The 21,441-nt window shown below is 51.8% G+C and overlaps 2 protein-coding genes across 2 annotated transcripts; one reads left to right on the plus strand and one right to left on the minus strand.

Moving 5' to 3' along the window:
* Positions 1-3,891: 3,891 nt before the first annotated feature.
* On the minus strand, positions 3,892-9,647 carry LOC100898700 (calcineurin subunit B type 2). The gene is made up of 4 exons (XM_018639770.1): positions 9,437-9,647; positions 7,462-7,583; positions 6,766-6,888; positions 3,892-3,939 (listed from the first exon to the last, which is right to left on the minus strand). Exons 1-4 carry the CDS (start codon positions 9,630-9,632, stop codon positions 3,892-3,894), a joined length of 489 nt encoding a protein of 162 aa, XP_018495286.1. The 5' UTR covers positions 9,633-9,647.
* A 9,046-nt stretch (positions 9,648-18,693) lies between these two features.
* Positions 18,694-21,151, plus strand: TfIIEbeta (transcription factor IIEbeta). Its single transcript, XM_003743971.2, has 5 exons — positions 18,694-18,799; positions 19,726-19,906; positions 19,991-20,123; positions 20,217-20,492; positions 20,637-21,151. The coding sequence occupies exons 2-5, from the start codon at positions 19,743-19,745 to the stop codon at positions 20,904-20,906; spliced, it is 843 nt and encodes a 280-aa protein (XP_003744019.1). The 5' UTR covers positions 18,694-18,799; positions 19,726-19,742; the 3' UTR covers positions 20,907-21,151.
* Positions 21,152-21,441: the final 290 nt, after the last annotated feature.

Below are 21,441 nucleotides of genomic sequence, written 5' to 3' on the forward strand. Positions count from 1 at the left end.
GATCGAAGCTCATTTCAGATTCCATGGCTGGATCCAGGATTGGAATAATACTTCAAAACCGAGGCCATCACCCCGTTGACGAGGATATGGTATCGAGACACCGACGTAAAATTAGGACCTCAACCGTGAAGCTTGGAATTCCGAATGAAAGCGTGCTCGGTATCCTAGAATTCGACTGGCTTCGACTCATTACCGATGAATCGAGACGCGTTTCCCCCATTCGGAGATCGATAGATATCATCCCGCTCAATAGGCTCGTAACTCTGAGTGTTGTGAGGGTCGCGCTCCATAGAAACTCTGCTAGGTCTCATTTAAAATCCAAATGGAGTAATGAACACGATACCGCCAGGCGCCTGAATGATGCGGCCGATCGATAGCCATCATCGATCATTCGAGTCTGTACGGATTCCACTCTGGACTTCGATGAGGACGAGATCAAAAAAAGAAGCTCATCCTTTGTACATATTTCGGCGAACTGGGAGCTGAGTGAGGAGTTCCGCGGGCGTCATTCCCGGAAGCTCTATCGTAGCCTCAATCCAGAGCAGGAGGAAAATCGTGGGCCTCAATACAGAGCAGGAGGAAAATCGTGGGCCTCCGGGATCGAGTTGGATAGTATCGACGGGTTCACTCGACAAGGATGAAAGGAGGAACCATAACACCATATTCCTATCGAGCGAGACACAAGGTCGGAACGAGGAGCGCTTAAATCAACTCCAAGAATCCAGATAGCCGAAGATAGCTTGGATGCCTTCGAAACACCACACGTAACGATCACAGAACGCTAACAAAATCCCCTAGTAGAACAATCAGCGAGGTCTCGGAGGTGTCCTCCTCGATGGCGTACGTGGATACCGTTTTTGAAGAACTGAGCCTCGGCACTCGGTACGTGACTCGCCCCCGGACGCAATATACGGCTCGTAGAGGTAATTAGCCTCGAACTCTGTTCAAAAGTCGTTTCGTTAGAGTCATTCCACTGTGTACGTATACTACGGACACGTCCCGAGCTTCGATGTGAGGAGTCGATTAAAATGATTGCCAATCGGATCCGCTGAAATATTGATAAATATTGGGAGATCAATCTTCTCTATGACGGAGAGTCGAAGCAGTTGGATTTGGAGTTCAGCTTGTGAGACTCATGGTATAGCGCGGCGATGGGCAGCGATGACGGCACCGGTGCCGGATGGGTGTCCTCTTCATTTGAGGGCGCCGGGGGAGCGGTTGCGGAGCTTTTTGGATCGGTGCAACATCAATTCGCTGACAACGATCGACGCGACGGCTGCGGGCCGCCGATCTGCCACGAACGGTCTGTGCTCGGAGCTTGGGAATTAGGATAAGCGATTCACCGAGAATGTTTGAGTGTGTCTAGTTCCGAGGTCAGGTTTGATTGAGGTCGCTCAACCACCCATCGAGCGATTAGCCTCCGGAGCGCCCGAAGAGGAATTATCCGGATCATGGATCTGTCCAAGTAGGTCTGGACTCGATCCGTATTAGAGGAATCGATTACATGGTCGAATGGTCAGCGCATTCACTAGTTCCGGAGCGGAACGTGCGTTCGTCAGTCCAAGCCTCCGCTTCGTAATCAGCCGCTGTCGGCGAATGCAGGAAAACGATAGCCGGACATGAGAGGCGAGGAAACACGGTAACAAATATCTCTGAGCCCATATCCAGTCCCAGAGTGACCCAGAAGAACATTCTGTGGTTATTTGAGGTTCAACGATTTGGGTTATCAATTATCTTTATTCCATCGTCATTTCGCTCTTTGTCGTCTTTGCGAATCATATATTAGTCGATATTCAGAGGTACGCGCACTTGTTGTTTTTGTGGCTGCTGCCCGTGCTACAACCACAAACACACAGACACTCAGAGACTAATGCAACCAGCAAGAGAAACCAGCTCATAGATGGGATGATGCTGTGCCGTCCAGGTGCTCCGAACGCATTGACACAATATGGAGATGATCGAAATATCCAATGCCTGCTCGATCTGATCTCTCATAGCCATAAGAGATCATGGCCAATGTGCCAACAACTGTGTCTACAGCAACAATAATACGGGCATCAGTTAGGGACCACCCTCGCACAGAGTAGATGCAGAGGATGAACGGCCACGGGAAAAGGGGTGGGAGGAAGTGTGTGTTTTTCACTGAGGTGGGAGCCGCGACGAGGCTCCCGAGGTATAAAAAAAGAAATGATTGCCGACGGAATCAACTTTCAGCTTACGAAAACCAACTCCACCAGGATCCAGTGATCGAATCTCAGAAGGAATGCAGATAACATCTCAGGGGACCGTTTTCATAAATGCAATTCATTCCGGCATAATATCGCAGATGAACCTAGGCCTTACACTGGCAGCAACCCACCCTAGTAAATGGTGGAGAAACGAAGATAACACTTGGATGGTGGGAGCGACTTGGGGAAGATAGAGCTGGAGTTCTTTGAGTGGCGCAATTCGATCAAATGTATGCTTTCCAGCAAAGTGCACTGTGCATGATCGGTGCGGAGTCATTCTTACCACAAGGCACCAAGGCGTCGTCGAAATGGATTTTCGTTTTGGGAAATTCCAAGTCATCTAGGGGCTTATCAAATATGCTGATGGTTCAATTCTCCTGTCTTCTCTCCCGTGGGTTTTCGTGTCTCATCATACGACTCTCTTGGTCATATCCACTATTAACAACCTTGATGCAGTTCGCGTAGTCTGTTAGAAATCGGAGGCTGTTCCACGATGGCGAGGATAAATTCAAACGTGACTCGAAGCTCTTGCAATCGTCCCGAACAATTCGTGGTTCCTCGATCCGCGAGAGAAAGCTTCCCAGCGAGGAGGGCTAATCTACAACATTAATTGGGATTCACGCTTGTCATTGCCTCGGGGCACCGTTTGAAATCTCGCGGTTCTCCTCCGATTTCCTGCTAGTGAAATGTTTCCTGACTCTCGCGCTGTCGACAGAGGGAACGTCGTTCGACTCGGTGATCCTTGTTCGGCGCCGACAAATAGACGTCGCGTCGGTCACAACGAGGCCACTTGATTGCCTGTATCTGTCAGCGTCATCGACGCCGCCACCGATTCAGTCCTCTATATCGGAACTGTGGTGATGAATGTCCGCACGCCACGGGAACGGCAGTGACTTCAGTCACAAATAAGAGGGAGCTTTCTCACAATTTCTCGACTCCTCTCTCCATATAGAAAAATCTATTTCGCTTCCCTAATTGTCGAGAGCTAGCTCGAGACCGAACGGCGACCTCTCGTGACCCCAGCTTCGACCTCGGCCCGCGAACGCAGGAGAGAATGAGCTCTAGACGTTCCCTTTCGAATTCGACTTTCGCAGAGTTCAGCAACGTGCGGAGTTTGCAGGGTGCGATATTTTCCTAAGGATTTTCGTTTCAATATCATTAATATTATGCTTATCCTTCGCTACCTGTTCTCATTCAAGCGACCCTCACCCCACGATCAAAAGTCAATTCAATCAGTCACGCTTGTCGAATCGCTCGCCTGCGTTTGCTAATTTTGGTTTGCGCTTCTTTTTCTCTCGGCCATTCCATCAGAACCGAATCGAATACACCGCAGGAAGACGTTAATGAAGTTCAGTTCAGCTTGGCTCTTTCGTATCGCCCCGTACATTCCTTCGGAGGTGCTAGCCAAAGGCAGGATTATCCTCGAGCCGGCAGGGTCGAATTCTCGCTAAGAAGTCGCGGCGATGCCGCTATCCTGGCGAGCAGTCACCCTCGACTCGAACGCTCCAGCCAGGTCTGGTGTGGCATCGAAAAATAAACACGCGATGCTCCTCCGCTTGGATTCAGGCCGGATCGATGCCGGTCCCCTTGGTTTGTTCTGGTTATCTTCTCGGACAAGTTGGCCGGGGACCTTGTGAGGAATGTGGGGTTTGACGAGAGAAGCTTAAACATCCACCACCATCTTCTTATGGATATCCGTGTTGCCCACCATCTGAAACGGAACAAGTTCCCTAGATGATTATGCGGAACGAACTTGTACACTCAATACTCAAGGCTTATCCCCCGCAAGTCTACAGACCGGAGGGAAGCCTTCGACAAAAAAGAATACGACCAAAAGTCAATAAGCTCCTTTGCGATGCTTGGTCTCGCGAGCTCTCGGGAGTCCCATTGCGTCAGTGCCCGATCCCGTCGCCTTTCCCCTCTCCGCTCCGAGATCCGAGACGTATCGATACCGGAGTTTCGCCCTTCCATAGAACCGCCGAGATTTCGTCCGGAGCCACCGCTTAATTTGCGCCAACGAGCAAGGGTTCGAGGTGTTCCCCACGATCGGACCCGATCGAGAGCGCAAAACTGTCAAGCGCAACTGTCAAGAAAAAAGGGGGCAAAACTGAAGAGGCTTCGAGACCCCATGGCCGCAGATGAAATTCCCACTAGGGTTAGGGATACACTTTGCCATTAGGCTCTCGTGGACATTCGACAAGATCAGACGATCGGAACGAAGGAAAAGAAACCAACTCGGTCGGGGACCTCCCGCGAGATGGCCAGCTACGTGGCCATTTCGCCGGGGAGCGACCACTCGTTGCCGGCTCGGGTCGTTTTTTTCCGAAGAATTCGACCTAAGAAGATGAGCTCAGGAGAGCTTCAGGATGTGTCGCATCTGGGCTCTTTTCAGGAGGTTGATTGCAGATGGATTTTTTCTTCTCGACGGAGTGATGCCGACACCTTTTCACAGCGATCTAGAGCGGGGAGAGGAATCGAACAGCAGCAGCGGCAGCAGGAACGACAACTTCGGCTCCGCCAGTGATCAAGTAGCTGATTCAAAAGGAGTTCACATCCTAGTCTGAGTTCTTTGTTATTTCTCTTCAGATCCTCCTCTCTTCTGAGTGAGAAGAAAGAAAGAGTCAGCCTGGAAAAAGTCGGCGACGAAGTCGCGACGCATTTGTGCCTCCAGGCGTGCATACAAGCAGGCGTAGAACAAACTGCTGCCGTCGTGGCTGCTGTCCGGGAAAGGAGCAGCTCCAGCGGCAGCTACCGACGCAGCTTGAGCCCCTATTGCGACGAAAGCACTATTGTGGTAATAACCTCTTTTCTAGTAACTCCTTTTCCGAAGAGGAGGCAGTCGCAGCAGCAGCAGCAGCTGATAGGCACGCTAGCTTGGCGACCCGCTCGGGCAGCTGACAAACGAGCATCCGAACGAACGGCGGTCGGTGGCTCGTTGTCGCGCGGACCTGCCGGCTAAGTAACGACGATACGGCGAGCACCTACTCGGATGGACACTCGAGAAAAATTACACAACGACTAGGTAGGTACTGGATAGACCGGGTGGCGGGAGCCACATTCTTTGGCTGCTTAGCCGGTAATCACGGCAAGCTCTTCCTTTTTTTTCTTCCCAGCCCTGAGCTCCCACCTCTTTTCGCAGTCGTCGCTCGTCCCTCGTCTTGCCCCAAGCCGGCGCGGCGTAAAACCTGAGTGATAGCGGAACCTTGGCCAAGCTCGAATGTTTTATTCCTTCGATGTCGGACGACGAGGTTTATTTTCGTTTCCCTCTTCGCTAGAACCCTTGTTCGGTCGTTCTTTCGTGGGACCTTCGTCCTCTTTTCGGCGTTTCCAGGAATAGTCTCGGAAAAGGAGACTCTCATTCAGCTCTCGTCAATGGAAACGAAAAAGCTCGTGTACCCCCAAACTCCTCTCCTCCGCCGACGGAAGAAGGAAAAATCTCGGTGGTTCCATTCTCTACAACGCTCGGTGTCTCTCCCGACGCCCGGATAACGATATTGGCTCCAAAATTCAATATTCGGCGAGCTCCTCGCCGCTCGACTCGTATGCTTTTCCGCAAGCCACTCAAGGACCGCGACGACGGGTCGGAAGTCGGAAGCTCCGTGAATAGCAAAGGAAGGCGCCAACAGGCATCCGGGAGCGAATGGAATCTCGCACGAGGAGAAAAGGAAGAATATTCCTCGGAGTGCATCACGGTCTGGAATAGAAAGCTGAGAAACAGTTCCTTCGAACGTGAAGCATGGTAACAGAAATCTCGTGCACGGAAAGGACCGGGAGACCACATATCGCCTAAATGAAAGGGGAATCCCGCAGGGAGCGATTTGACAGGAGTCGAGTGCGATACGTATGCAGTGCATAGAGATATCGAAGAGGAATTCCTCGAGCGAAAGGATGGAGACCGAGTGTGCGACCGATAGGTGTCTAAGATCCACAATCGCTCGTTTTGTTCTTTTTTCTTGTCTGATGGCGCATATGCATAAACCACATGTCGAACCCCTCCGCTTACGCCGCTACGGCTCTCTCATGTGTTCGTTCACGGCACATAAACGTCGTCCATCGAGGAGCGAATATCCTCCAATGAACAGTTTGCCGGGCGGATATCCTGCAACTTTCCTGCCGCTGGCCGTTGACTGTTTATTCCGTAGTGCCCGATCAGTCATGTCCGGGACAGAGATGTGCGAGGCTCGAATTCACAGCCATCTCGTTCGCTCATCCGTCGATACGCTCGTTGTCGTTCCGGAAGCGAGGCTGCCTCCTTATACATCGATAGTGTATAGCAGCCGTATATTCACATCATCATCAGTAGGCATGATAGAGCGGCTGAAGCCAGCCAGCGAATCCGCCCGGCGAATGAACAAACGCCGACCAATGGGAGCCTCACTAACGGAATAACATCAATCCGCCACCTGCTGTTCCGACATCTGCTCGAGAGCCGAGTCGTCGGTCCCCCCTTGGAAGGCGCGGATCGGCTCCGCATCGACGCTGCTCGGTGTCGACACGAGCGATGAGCCAGCAGAGGGGGGCTGGATTCCATACTTACTTGGCAGAACTCGTCGAAAGAAATCATTCCGTCGTTATCTTTATCGGCGAATAGAATCGTTTTGTCGACAATCTGTTGCAGCTGGGCCTCTTTCAGGTTGTTTCCGACCATCATTTTAAGCACCTGCCAACAGAGAGAGGCTTAGTATTACCATCATCTTCATCATCATCGACGTACAAAGCGGCAGACAGCCAATGGAGCTAGCAGCAGCCAAGTTATCGTTAGTCGCTTAGCGTCGTTCGGCGTATAAATACGTAACAAGCACGCTCGATTGATTTCCCTCGTTGCATGTAGCCCGCGCTCGCCATTCTACTCGGCAGACCGCTCAGTATCCGCCTTGCCATCCTGTCTCCCAGACCACCACTCGCCGTCCCGCTGCTAATAGCGGCCGGATAGCAAGCTGCGTGACGAGTCGGACGGAAAGCAGACATTTCGGCGAGGTAATACGCTGACTAATTTCTCAGGCTTGTTGACGACAAGGAACACGCCTAGTCTACGGCATGCTAATAAGACATTCCATGCTCGGTATACAGCCGCTCGGCAAAAGAATTAACGCTCTGTAATCAGCCGACGCGGAAACCGAGCAACCGAAACTCGTTCATAATAATTAGCTGCCTCCGTTGAAACAGAGTCAGTAATTGCGACGGAAGAGGATGGAGCCGTTATCCAGCAGGAAGATCACAGCATCTTACGCACCTGGAAAAGCTCCCCGTTCGAGATGAAACCGTCGTTGTCGATGTCATAGATACGAAACGCGAAACGCAACTTGCTCTCCTTGTCGCCCTTGACGCTGAATTGGCTCACTCCCTGGATGAACTCTGCAATTGAAAGGCATCGGCTCAGAAACACAAAGCATCGATGTTGGAAACTCTTCCTATCGTGTTATCGAGGGCTCTGGAAATTCTATGCGTCAGGGAGGAAGCCGCCGAAACCTTGCGGCTATCGATGATCGACGTGCACCACCAGGGAACGAGGTTCGGGAGAAAAACGCCAGTCGAAACCATCTGCGGTAGCGGAAATTGTCAGAATCAGCATACGCTGCACGTTTTCGATAGAAGGAAGAGGTTTCTAGTCGGGAGATGTCGCATCCGTCGCTGTCTTCTCCTCGGAGAGCTCTCGGAGGACGTCGCGTTGATCTCCGCGAATTCGTTTATCATTCTCCGTTGCCTTCATTTGAATCGATTTCCCTCAGCGTGGCGATCGCTCGACGAGAGCGACCATTCGCCGAGATGATGAATTCTACGACAAAGCGAGGCGAGGAGTTCTCCCGAGGATTTATTCGAGAGATTTCGGGCTGGTATACGAAGGTCCCCGTCCGAGAAGAAAAGTGACGCAACGACTATCAGGAATCTGAACGCATATGTTCCTCAATCCAGTGCGAGATGCCAGGCCATCGATCGTCTTCTCCGTATATTTCTCAACATCATTTCTGCGTGATTTATATTGAAAACATCCCTTCCTAGGCCAGCATTCCGCTCGAAGCAGTCGCTTGTCTCTCTTCATCCGGAGGATACCGACGAAGAAGATAGTTCTCTAGATTCAACGAGACTTTCGGCCGTTCTCTCAGCTTCACCCTCTCTCTCTCTATCACCGAGTCTGGGCGAATCGACGGGCGAACCATTCGGCGGCTCGCCCGAAACGTATTCAGAGACTCCTCCGCCTCGGTCTTCCCTCCTCGCTGCTCCTTCTCACGCATTTTCTGCGCTGCTGCCAAACCCAGCTCTGACACACAGGAAGTTGGTCTCGTTCGCCGCTTTCTTATCTTGGCACGATGTCACCAACGCCGATGCTGCCGCCGGCCGCCTGTGCCACGTTGTCGTTCACGCGAGACCCGTATTTTCCCCGTACATAGAGAAGCGATTTGGCGCTTATTATCAGGACAGAATTCGTTCGGAGCCGGGTCCTCCGTGACACAGTAATGAGAGTACTTGGGAGTGGCGACAATGTCCCTGAACTTGCCGCGTCGGTCGTTGTTGTTGTTGTTGTTGCGTTGTCGGGTGACAGAGGGAACTTTTGCCGCAACGACGACGACGACGAGCCATTCTCCCTCAAACAGTCAGATAAACAGACTGTCTGGATGGAACACGAAAAAGAGACGGGGGAACAAGGGAGATAGGGCAGCGTTCACTTGACGACAACCTTTTAAAATCGGATGCACTCACGGATGCAGAGCCGCTCGGCACGACAGATTCGCACGCCATGTCGTTCGAATCCAAGAAGAAGAGTCGAATACTGTCGACGTTCGCCTCGGACTCAGGCCGGAGCAGAAGAGAGAAACACTCCCGACGGGAAGAGCACCTGACGCCGAGTGCGGTCCCTCGAGTGACATCTGTCATCACTTGCGACGAGGAATTGCCGAAGCTTGCGAGGCTTGACTTAAGCCTCCTTCGCCATTAGGTCGAAGATTTTGTGGAGAGCCATGACGTCGTGATAACTCCACAGACCAATTCGAAGCCTGAGCGTATCCAACTCTTTCCGGAGTCGATTGATCGAGAGATGCTTACGCTTCTTTTTGAAACTCCGAAGTCCGAGGTATGCGATGATCGAACTTGCCACCTTCGGGAGTATCACCCACCGGTAGAGCATCGCCGAGAGGAATGCTTGGCGCGGTCACACAAACAAGGAAGCTCCCATGAGGGTGACTATTATCGAGGTTCAAAATTCAACTCACCCTTGAAGCAGATTTCCCCGTTGCGGTCGGTATCAAAAATATCTATAACCCTTTGAACGAGGGGGTTCTGCTGGAGCTCAGGCAGGGACATGAATTCATCGATGCTCAGACTCCCGCTGTTGTCGAGGTCGAGCTTGCGGAAGCGTTTTCCCAATCTCTTTATTTCTTCGTGATCGAATGTGGAGCACATCTCCATCGGCAAAGAGGCCTCGTTTCCCTGAAAAGCAGAAGACAATCGGTGAAATCACTCGATCGCAGACACTCAAAAAAACGATAGTACCGCTCGGAATGCGGGAGACTTCCGCGAAACAGTCGAATCAAGAGTGGACGGAACCACGACCAACATCCCTACGGAGAAGCGCTTCGGAAACTCTAAGGGATCGATCCTCGATGAATTCGAAACCCGGTGCTATCGGACGGCATCAAACTGGCGGGGGAAAATATTCGTTTCGCCGAAAGCCTTGGCGAGGGGAAGATTCCGTGCCCTGCCACGATAAAAACAATCAGTCGAGTAGACGGAGCCTCGACGAAAAAACGAAGAATAGACGAAGGAGCGCCGTTCGTTTGAGGAAAACGAAATACATATGAGGGATGATGAGGAGCATTTCATATCAATCTAGCAAGGCGCCCTGCGGAAGGTTTTGGTACTGAAGAAAAATTGGCTCACTGAACGGCTCGACGTTCGTGATCTCGGATGCGTCGAAAATAGGCATCCTCTTTCAGTCGGCGATGCCCATGATGGAACAAAAGACACAGCGAGATGATGGGAGGGCGAAAATTCATTCTGTACCCCAGGGCCCTCAGCGGTGTCAACACCGACAGCCTTTGACGTGGAGCCCGCAATTTGGTCGCAGTCAGACTTGACGATAAACACAGTTCCGACCCCGTTGAGCATTAGGCAGCTTATCTGCCGCACATGCTCCGCGAGAGTATGCTCTGCGGTTCCACCGGCCCGTTGTGCTCTGTTCTCTGGTGAGAGTTTCCGTTTTGAGCCGCCCGTTCCCCGGACTCTATCGAGGGCCGCTCTTTATTACGGGAGTTTCCTTTCTGTTGCAGCAGCATCAAATATGGCTCAGTGGGTGCTTCATTCTCGACCTTATATTGCCTCTATCTCGCAATCAGATCCCGTCAGGACGATGGGCTGCTGTTTTAGCTTCACTGGCTTTCATGCTTGGTGACGCATTTTCTTACGCGGATGGATTCTCGGTTCGGCGCAAGCCTGGCGAGTCCCAGCGACCGATGCCTCCGGCTCGGCAGCGAGCCGAAAATATGCGACGAATTTCCGGTTTCTTCGCCTCGAGCAAGCGGTGGTCAGAAGCTGTTTAGCCGCACAATGCATCGCAGCGCTCTGCGAAACTACCGCGTCAACTCGGGGACCGATTCGGCGGAATTATTCTCTTTTCTCGCTCGATGATTACGCATTCAACGCCTGCGGGCACTGCCTTCGCTCGTGGGCCCCCAGAGGGGGGACTTTTCAAGTTTGGAAGGCGGTCACCGATCGCGGTATTCAACGCGAGCAGACAGATCGACAGGCATTCCAGCCGAAAGTAGGACTTCTGCATGTTTCGGCGAGAAAGAAGGGCCGGTTGGAGCCGTAGGCGCTGAGTGACTTCCCTGAGGAGCCAGTGATTCTCATCAAGCAACCGATTCGCCACGGAGAGCGCGGCGAACGTCCGAGCTAGATATCGGAAATAAATTGTCGTCGTCGAACTTTTGAAATAGGCATCGAAAGAATTGACCTATATACCCACCGGAGCGAAATCTGCAGAGAGAGTACTCGTACGTCCCGCCTTGCACGGTTCTACTCATGCGAGTGAGGATTCGCGGTGGGACAATCACGAGCTTCAATCTACTCCGCTCCATTTGCATATATTTAATCTTGCAGCATGCATAAGCTGCCTGCCAGCCTACCCGCCTGCCTGCCTGGCTGCCCGCTCGCCCATCTTCGAGCTTGTCCGCCAGACCCTCTATACCTGTCCCCGATATTTCGATGAGACACTCCCCAACTTTGATTTCCTTAGGAGAAACGGAATCTTCACTCAGGCTCGCCCCTCTCCGCTATGAGTTGCCGGTAGGGAAAAAATTCGTTTGGGACTCGATTCGGGGGACAGCCTAGGTACGATGCATGCAGTGGGGGAACGAGGGATTCGAGGAAAACGGGAAGCGCAGCGGACGTTTTCTATCCATTTCAGGCAGCGTTCCACAGGCAGTTGTGTTTTTCTTTCCATCGATTATATTCTCATGCATTATTGACCAAAGTTGCTCCACTGTGTGGGACCTTCAGTTCGCCTCCGGTGGCTCTCCTTCTGTTTCTTTTTTAGATTTCGCTCTCCTGCTCCGCTGTCCTCGACTAAAGCTCACGATGACTACCCCAGAGATTTGACCTCTACGGTTCAGAGCATTTGCGGCTCACCGCTTCTGCGGTTCGTTCGGCTCATTGAAGCTTGCGGGATGGCTCCAAAATCTCGGGCTCTTGCCCCTATGACCTTGACTCCTCACACGCAACTCAGAAGCCCCTCAGCCGGGAAGAGCTATCTGAGAACTTGATTGTTCGCTGAAAAGCGTTCCTTTGCCTTGATGAGAACGAGTCATGCGCTCCGGGGAGAAATCTCCGTCAAAACGCAGCGAGTCCGAAACCAGGAGCTCGAGCAAAGGTTCCGACGGGAACTTTGTGATTCGATCCTCAGAATTTGATTTCGTTCCCATTGCGAACGTGGGTATCTGCTCGAGACGTCGCAACAGACATCCACCTGGAGCGAACCCCGGCGGGTTCGAGTCAGATTCCGTGCAAGTCGAAACATAACAGGGAGCACGAGTCTCCCGTGAGTCTTTTGAAACGTCTTGAGCAGCGGGAAAATTTTCGAACTGAACACACCGGTTAGAGCTCCTTGAAGAGGGCGAGAGCGGGAGACGAGCTCCCCCGACTGTTTCGTCCGACGGAGCTATTTCGGTCGAGACCTCATACCAGTCGGCAGCTCTTGGGACGAGATCCCGAACTCCAAGGCCCAGATCCCACCCTAACGAAGCTCTCGCGCGGAATTCGCCTGTTCACGCGAGAAACTGATGACGGCGGGCGGCGCGTGTTGACACACGGAAGCGTACAGTTCAGACTCTCCCGACACGTCTGAGCAAAGGAACATTCCGGCCCTGTCACATTATTTCCTGCAGGCGCACGCTATTTTCCCATAGGAAACGATGTTGTTTATTAAGGCTGCTTGCGGCGCGAGGAAAAGATGCGGCGGCTACTATGCAGTATAGCTCGGGCCTTTGACCACGTACAACAAACTCCGGCTCTTCCACCTCCTCCTCTCATAGCCACGTCGTTAAAGGGTAAACGAGGTAATAGGAAAAAGTCAGCTGGACGCGAAAAGAGCCAGCAGAAGAATGAGTCATGTTCCAGATGAAGCTTTTCGGCTCGACTACTACCCCGTGCGTAGTCGTCGTCTGCTCTCACCTTCAGCCTCCACCTGATCCTAAAAAAGTATAAGAGTAGGGACGTTTAACGAGCTGTCCATTATAGACAGAGTCTCGTTTCAACGAAGCGAGCCAACCCGAGCTGTCGATAATGAAGGTAAAACCACTTCCCAGATGAGCAGAATCTCTTCCGAGGACTGACCTTAACGATCCAGGCGAAAAGGTGGGCGGGTACGTAGGAGTGCTCGTAACAAAGACGCGCCGCCGAGGACGCACACCAGCGGCGAGGGCTCGCACGAATTGTCGCAAAAGAGAAACATACCCTTCAGAATATCGTAAGCAAGCGGACTATCGAGAGCAAAGTCAGTGGAGCGGTCATGGAGCTATCCTCCGCATCTTTGTGCGAGGACTGATCACCAGAGGAGCGAACTCTGTCCCTGCGCAAATGATCTTTACCGAGCAAGGTCCTTCGTCGGATCGCAAATCGCGAGTCAGTGGACGTTGTTCAACCGACACGTCGCAAGCCTGCCCTCGTGCTCGAGATCGTGGCTTTATCGGTGTTCTTTACCAGCCTCGCTGGGACCCCAACTTCCGCGAAGTCATACCCAACCACCGAGTTCCCACGAGGTAGGCGGAATCGCGAGGACTGAGCTATTGTTCGGTATTGCGGAAAAGAAATTACTGTCTGAAAAGAGAAAGAAAATATGTAATTATCGAAATATACATTTTCGCGGGCCTCTAGGAACGCGATGTATCGCAGCTTCGATCCGCTATCGAAAACTTTCCGGATCATCTCGACTTGGAATGGTCCTGTACGCGACGATGTTATTTCGGCGGCGTCCCCAAATAGCGCCCACAGTGAGGCAGCTATGTTTATACTAGCACGGATGCACCGAGTCCGGTCTGCCGAGAGCTTCGCATACCGAGCCATCCACCGACGAACGGGAAGGCGAGCGAGCAACAATGTCGAAAATGTATTTCTGAGCGATCGATACCTCCCGCTAGCGAATTCTTCTCGCCTTGTCGTGTTTGACCCGATAAAAAGGACGACGATACTTCACGACCTGGAAGCGCCCTCTTCGGAACCGATGCGTCGCAGTTAGTCTGGCGCGTCGTGTCGATGCGCACTCAAATCTTTCCGAAGGTACTTTTCTTTATCGAGCGACCACTCATCCATATTTTATCCCATTTCTCTCTTCTATTCCCCTCCTCAGCCTCCCGACCTGTCTATCAATCTCGCGATCGTTCGGGGAGACATTCGTAAAAACCGCGAGATCTTGGACGATACGGGTGGAGTCCGTCTCGTTGATTGCCTCCGCAAGAAGCGTCTTGGAGACACTCCGACGATTTCCTTGGTCGGGACCCGGGACGGTGAGACGGTCGCGAGTATCGCGGTCATTCGTCTGTCTCGTGGATTTCACTCTGCTTGCAATGGAACGGATCCGGGACAATGAATGAATCCGAGCTGATTTCCTCTCTGTCGCTCGCTTGGTTGGTCTCATATTATTGTCCCGGTGAGCTCGCGGCGTCCTCCTTCCCGACGTAATCTACACCGTTCGCCGTTGGAAGTCGTCGTGTCTGGCTCCATATTTCCATTGGAACGGATGAGATATTATGCCATCATGGAACTTATGTCGGCTCCGCTGGCAATAAACGAGGACACTACGGCGAAATACGAATCCTGACTCGGAGAGGCTCCTGAGGATTTCAGGAGTTATGGTTGCGCCATGAAGGGAAGTCGCGTTTTTATTGCTGGGGACGCTCCCCTCATCCATTTCCAGCTCCAATTGAAAAAGCTGAATATTGCGCGGAGCATGACGCGGTGACGCGGTGACGGTCGAGACTCTGAGCTCCGAGACCGAGCGAGGTATTCGCAGTAGACGGCGGTGGCTAAAGCGGGACACGCCGGTCCAGCTGCGACGCCTCTGCATTATGTACGCGACGCAAGGCAGATATTGAGAACGGATGACTGAGCGGGAATCCCAAGGGGTGTTCATCCCGGGCAACCATCGCTTCGAGAACTGAACTAGATGCGTCAAGAGATTTATCACGTCCCCAAGTCCACAGACTCATAAGAAATCTCTCCCACACCCATTACGGGTCTTCGCAGGAGACGCGCTCAATCCTCATACATGAGCATCGAAGCGGCTTAGGTCTCAAATTTGATCGTTCAACAAATTTTTGGGAAGATTGTGCGTCGAATACGAAAGTGCGACATGTGACGAGCTCCTACGTTCGAAATGTCAGGATGATCTACCATAGCGCCTTACGCGATCCGTTATCCGGAAGCGATCGCTGCTCTCCCGGCTGGCGCTTGCTGTCCCTCTGCAGGGATGGACTTACATCCCCAGATGTAACTTCAATTTATACTTTGCGCCGGCCGCGGACGGAACCGGAAAATCGGGAATGGATTCGCTCAGTGCGCTGACCACTCCCCTCGTAGACCTGATTCTTAACGGAGAAACGACGGAGAATTTTCAGCTTTCGGGAGCCTTGACGGTATCTGAGGCACTCCGACAAGTGTCCATCCCTGAGAGCTTCCAACAAAAAACGACACACCGCGGGAATCTTGAGTGCATGATCATCCTGCATTTTCGAAAAATGATCTTCGGTAATAAGAGTCTGACACCGGGTGGACTGAGTTCGCTACTTCCCACCATGATGTTGGCTGAATGTCTCTTGAAATCCCCCGTGAGAACTGAGCGGCTAAATCCATCTGATGGAACCCAGATGAGGCCCAAGGAAACTGAAAAACCGTCTCGCGCCACACATGTTTCCAGGATAAATTCTCTATTCTCGCTACAAAGAGAGAGTGAGCATGGCGCAACATTCCCTGAGCAAGATCTCTCTAGCCATTACGAAGGTAGCTCATCTGAAGAGGGAAATTCCCCTCGAAACCTCCCCCTCCCCTCCGAGACGAAATGTCTCGACATGACGGAAAGGTCCAGAGATATAAATGATGCGAATCTGCGAAATCCAGATGAAATTCGTGTCTCCCTGCAAGACTCTCCGTTGTAGGGGAAACCTGGCGCATGGAACCAGACATGAGAGTAGACATTTCTCCTGACATGGATATTCCTGAAGAGAACGAGAGCACCGTCATCGCCGTTTTCAGCATTCAACACGGGACGCATCCCTTCAAAAATAGAAGGGACGCTCGTGTTCTGCTGGAGACTGCTTCCATTCATGGAATCGCTCGAAATTCAAGAGATGGGACGAAAACTCATCATTCCGGGGAGCAAGCGGTATCAGCGACTCAGTCGAGCGAGTCCTCGAGGACAATCCCGCGAAGTCGCGAGCAGAGATAGTACGAAGCGAATTCTGCTCAGATGCCGTTCCATGAGATCAGACGGCTCAGGCGGCGGACTGATTAAGCCTCCAGCCACTGATCCGTCGAACGACGTCCGGATCGGCCGAAGGCCAGCCTTTCGGTGGCTCGACCTGGAACGTGATTAAGCTTTATCCACGTCAGGCAACAAATCGGGGGCTTCAGATGTGCCGGTAACGCAGTAGAAAGCCTGAGTTCTGCGTAGATTGATCGATAATTTACGCCGGTGGCTTGTTTCTCTTCGTTTTCTCCATTCATCTCCGATTTCGGGAACTTTGTCCGAATTTATTGCTGCCAGATTCTGGGTTGTAGAATGTCGGCGCCGCGCCGCTCGTTCCGAAAATGGACGTACACTTCCTCTTCGGTGCCGTCTTTCCTGTCGGTGAGCTTCGCTTCATCCAGCCGCCATTTCCGTCGCTCGCCACTTTCACACTGGCAACTAGAGGAGGTGAATGAGATCGGTGCGAGAGCCCCCAAATCCCAATTCCCTACACATGTAACCGGCAGTGTGACAGCCGGGAAAGGAATGGTCGGAAAGCCTGCAGGACAGAGGCTGTCCTGAACAAGATGGTGAACGTTATTTCAAGTCAGCGCTCCCACAATACTCCTCGTAGGAAGGTCGAATTCGAACGGAGTCGGATGCTCATTTCGCAATATTTCGCAGCTTCTCAAAGGGATCGTCTCGCGTCGAAAGTTCGGAGACAATTCGATGAGCTCCTTCCAAGCTCAACGCGTCACGGAAACGGAAATCGATCCGGACGGAAGGTCTGCTGTCAGAAGCAGTTGTAGTCTCCGCCCTCCCAGTTTTCGTTCCGAGCGACTTCAAATTTTCGGTTTCTGCTATGCCGCTTCCGCTCCGGTCCCGCCGACCCCCGAACTTTTTTCCGGTCTCCTCTCACACAGCACCGGCAGGGACCGACGACGACGTTTACTCTAGCAGTTTTCCACGCAATGATTCCGCGTCCGTTCGCTACGAGGGATTGTAGGTATATTGAAAACGCGATATTCTCAGCCGGATATGATTTGCGGTGCGTGGCGCTGTCCCGGACCAACTTGGACTCGATGAAAACTCGAACTTCCATGAAGGAATGGAGCCTGCGAGTGCGCGAAGCGCGCAGGGAGACAATCCGATGTTGTCGAAAATCGTTGTCCGGATGGGTAATAAATTATTCGGATGAATTGGCTGTCTCGCCAGGATGCATGACCCCCAATGCCCGGTAGGGATTCTGCTGACGACTCGAGGAATTCCCGAATGAGGGCAGTCTGCCCCTGGTTCGGTAGATCTTGTCCTGCTCTGACCTTCTCAGTCTTTCTTAGGCGGGCATATATCCTAGCTTTTCCACTACACGCGCTGAGCTCGCTCACCGCTACCGAAACAATGAGGATACATGAGAGCGTTAGATTCGACCGGTCCAGTGTTTACATTTTCGCGCGAGGCACGCGACCAACGAGACGCACCAGCTCCCTCCTCGAAGGCGGGAGGCCAGCGGGCCTTCATTCAGGGCTTCAATCGAAGACTAGCCAAGGAATTACTGTACTGCGGGGAGAGGAGCCGAAGCGAACTGAGCTTCGTTCGGGCCCGTATTTTTCGCGTTAGATCGCGAGATCACCCTTACGGAACTCGGAGAATGCCGAGTTTCTCCGAAGACTTCTCTGATGAGTTCCCTCCGCATGGACTACCGTCCCTTTTCGCATCATGATATTTCGCATCTTAGCCATGAAATAATCTCCCCCTATATCTTCAATAATACTATAACCGCGCCGAATTCCGACATCCAGATATCACAGTTTTAATCGCATCATAATTAGAAGAAGGTTGAGAAGTTCACTCGTCCGCGATAACTCCATCGAAGCGGAGTCACTCATCCGCCACTCGACCGAGCTGCTCATCATGAGAGAAAACTTCATTTACGGCTCGGGCAAAAATTATCGCATCGCGTTCGGCGAGTTCTGCGATTCGTCTCTGCTGCAGGTCTCTTCTGTCCAGGAGGAAAAAACTCGAACAACATACCATTGTGTCGGCTCTTGGTGGCAAGGGAAGAGTGTGTTGATGTTGCCTGTGGTAGATGTGCACTATTGGGAACGAGTGATTTGTTTCCGCGAACGAATGATTCGCTCAAAATCAGCTGAGATCAGGGCGACAAAAAGGCGTGAAGCTGCGCGAACGTTTTCTCTACGATCAGCAAGCGGGGAAGGATAGAACGGGGGTTTCACAGCGCGCTCCGAGGCCTTCCGAACACCGGACACTCTGCACTAGGTCGTCTCGATTGGACAAAGATCTGCCTCTAAGTCTCTTCCTTACTCCGACCCTCTCCCCTTTCGTTAAGCTTTGCGGCATCCGCCGCTTAAGACGAAGTCCCCGAGAGTAATCACTGGAATGGGAATGATACCGATTCCACTCTCGGTTCGGGCCGAATGATCATCAGAGAACGCTGGACAATGCATTGATCATGCTGAAGAGACTGTGCGGTCCTCTGGTAGAGCGAACTCCTTTCGGGCTTCCGGAAGCTCCACCGTCCGTCGTTTAGAGAGCATTCGATTCGTGTCATCGTGAGCTTGTGTGATATTTATTTCAGGTGGTATGGATCGGTGCAGGTGGTGGCAATAACTTCTCATCACAGGTATGAGTTAGGAGCTTCTTGCCTATGTCATTTGCTGGTCACTCGTGGCTTTCATGTGCCCGCGGTATGAACATCCGGGCGCAGGGCGCTCCTAGCATTCCATGAGCAATATGCCCGTCAATTGTCCGATGCATTCGGCACCCGTTCGGGTACGCTGTTTTTCAGAATGTTCAACTTTAGTTCTCTCATATTCGGCATTAAGTCTGAATGGTGAATGACCCACCATCGTTCCGTGAGAGCTCTGAGGTTCTCCCACCTGCTGCGGTCTACGGGCACTTCGATGTCAACAATGACTGGAGCCAACATGTTTGGATTTTCTTTTCGAACGGAATCGAGACCCGGCCAGGTGCCCGGATAGACTCAAATTTGACGGAGCTTGAGGCCCGAATTCGCCAACGAATTTACTGAGCTACTCATCTCTTTTCCGCTCGCACGGGCCATCCAATGCAGGAACGATTTTTATTGCGCAATCTCTGTCGGACCTTATCAGAAATATATGAAGCGGGAATTCGAGGAGGCTGAGCTGATTATCATCGAACCCCTTGTATTTCGATTCGCCCCCTAACCCATGCGGCGCGAGCCGGACGAACACCGCTCTGAATTCCAGAGGAATTCTTTTATGCAATAGATGAGCGGAAGTGCCGCGAATTTCATTCAATCAGCGCGGACCGTACATTCTTGGGTTCACATCGAAAGAGGAGAGGGATGACCGCTCTGACCTTTCTCGCCCACCTATCCGGACTCGTATAAGTATGAAAAGATGCAGCACTCTGACTTCTGAATCCGAGTGGTGCTTTTCCCTTCATCGACCTCTCCGTCTACTGAGCACCGCCTAGGGACCAGGACCCTGTGACAGCCTCGCTCCCTTTCGCTGTTAGGGGAATTCCGCGCCGTAGCTGAACTAACCAGTTCCCTCGGATTCTCAGTTCGCGAAAAGTTCAATATGGATCCGGCGTTGTTGAAAGACCGCGAGGCCTTCAAGAAGCGGGCGGTGGCCGTCCCGGTCGTCGAGAACAGGAAGCGGGAAACCACGCCGAAGGATGTGAAGAAAAGACCCGCGATCCCCTCGAAATCCTTCGAGCCTCCTCCACCGAAGGATCCCTTCAGGTACTGAATACTCGCCGATATCGACAGTGGTGAAGAGAACCGGGCGACGCAGAGTTTCGTATTAATTTGTTCCATCTTACACAGGTACAAGAGCGTTTCCGGCACGGGGAACTCATTCTCGGTTCTCGCAAAGATTGTCAAGTACATGAAGACGCGTCACCTCGAAGGAGAGACACACGAGCTGAGTCTCGACGAAATTCTCGATGAGACTTCCCAGGTACGATCCCCAAATTTCCTTCTTCTATATTTACATAATTTTTATAATCTAATCGATCGATGAGTTTAACCGTGTCTTCTCTGGATATTCCAGATGGACGTTGGCACACGCCAAAAGACGTGGCTGGAGCAAGAGGCGCTGAAATCGAATCCGAAAATCGAGGTCACCGAGGACGGAAAGTACAAGTTCAGGCCACCCTATAACATTCGAGATCGAAGATCGCTATTCAAACTATTGGAAAAACACGATCAGCGAGGCCTCGGAGGCATACTTCTCGACGACATCCGAGAATCCATGGCGCACGTGGATGTTGTTTTGAAGAAACTAGAGGACAGCGTACTTTACGTCACGAGGCCAACAGACAAAAAGGTCGGTTCGAAATTCGCAGGCTCTACGGACTCCTAATTCTCTTTCGGGATCCGTCCGATACTGCTGGAAAGATCCCCATCGGTAACTCATTTTATTTCTCCATTAAATAATTCATAGATACTTACGGAGTTCCGTTGGTTCCAGGTGGTTCTTTTCTACAACGACAAGTCAGTCCAGTTGAATGTGGATGAGTATCTCCAGAAAGTGTTGAGATCAGTCGCCACGGATGGCGTCGATGACGCCAAAATAGAGGAATATCTGAAGAAACGAGGCATACACTCCATGCAAGACAACGGCAGTAAGAAAGTCAATCCGATTCTCAAGAGGAAACGAGCCGCTCCGAAGAAGGCTCGACAGTACAAGCGTCACAATGAACATCTGGGTGATGTCCTCCAGGAGTACAACGAAGGCTGATGTAGATACCTATACATTTCGAAATCTCGATCGAGAGTTCCAGACTTTGCGACGAATCGTGTGGAGAAACGAACTCATTGTTAAATAAGGATCCGGGAGAAACCCGTTCAGACTAGGGGGAAAAGTTGAAGCTTTAGCATTGTGTTTCATAGGAAATGAGTAAATGAATTGGGTCATCACGAGGGAACACCGGATCAGTTGATGCCCCGCGGATAGTAAATACTTGTAAATAAAAGACAGATGAACCGATGGAGGTGTCGAATATGAATTATGACATTCCGTATGCATCTGCGCATGCTTGTCAGGCCGATCAATCCGAAGACCGAGGCAGCGGATGAATCTGCATCCTTCTCCCTAGAATTTCCCTGAATCTCCCTAGAGGAGTTTGTCTCATTTCTTTTCGCAAAAAAAAAATGACGGTACGAGCTCTGATATGGGAAAGTTCGAATTCAGGTATTTGGATTTCCATAAAATATCGTATTCATGATCTGAGCAAGATCCTTGCCGCGGACGGAAGGATCGCCACCGGCGTATC

Source organism: Galendromus occidentalis, unplaced genomic scaffold (genome assembly GCF_000255335.2).
Source record: "Galendromus occidentalis unplaced genomic scaffold, Mocc_1.1 scf7180000077454, whole genome shotgun sequence".
Taxonomy (NCBI): Eukaryota; Metazoa; Arthropoda; class Arachnida; order Mesostigmata; family Phytoseiidae; genus Galendromus; species Galendromus occidentalis.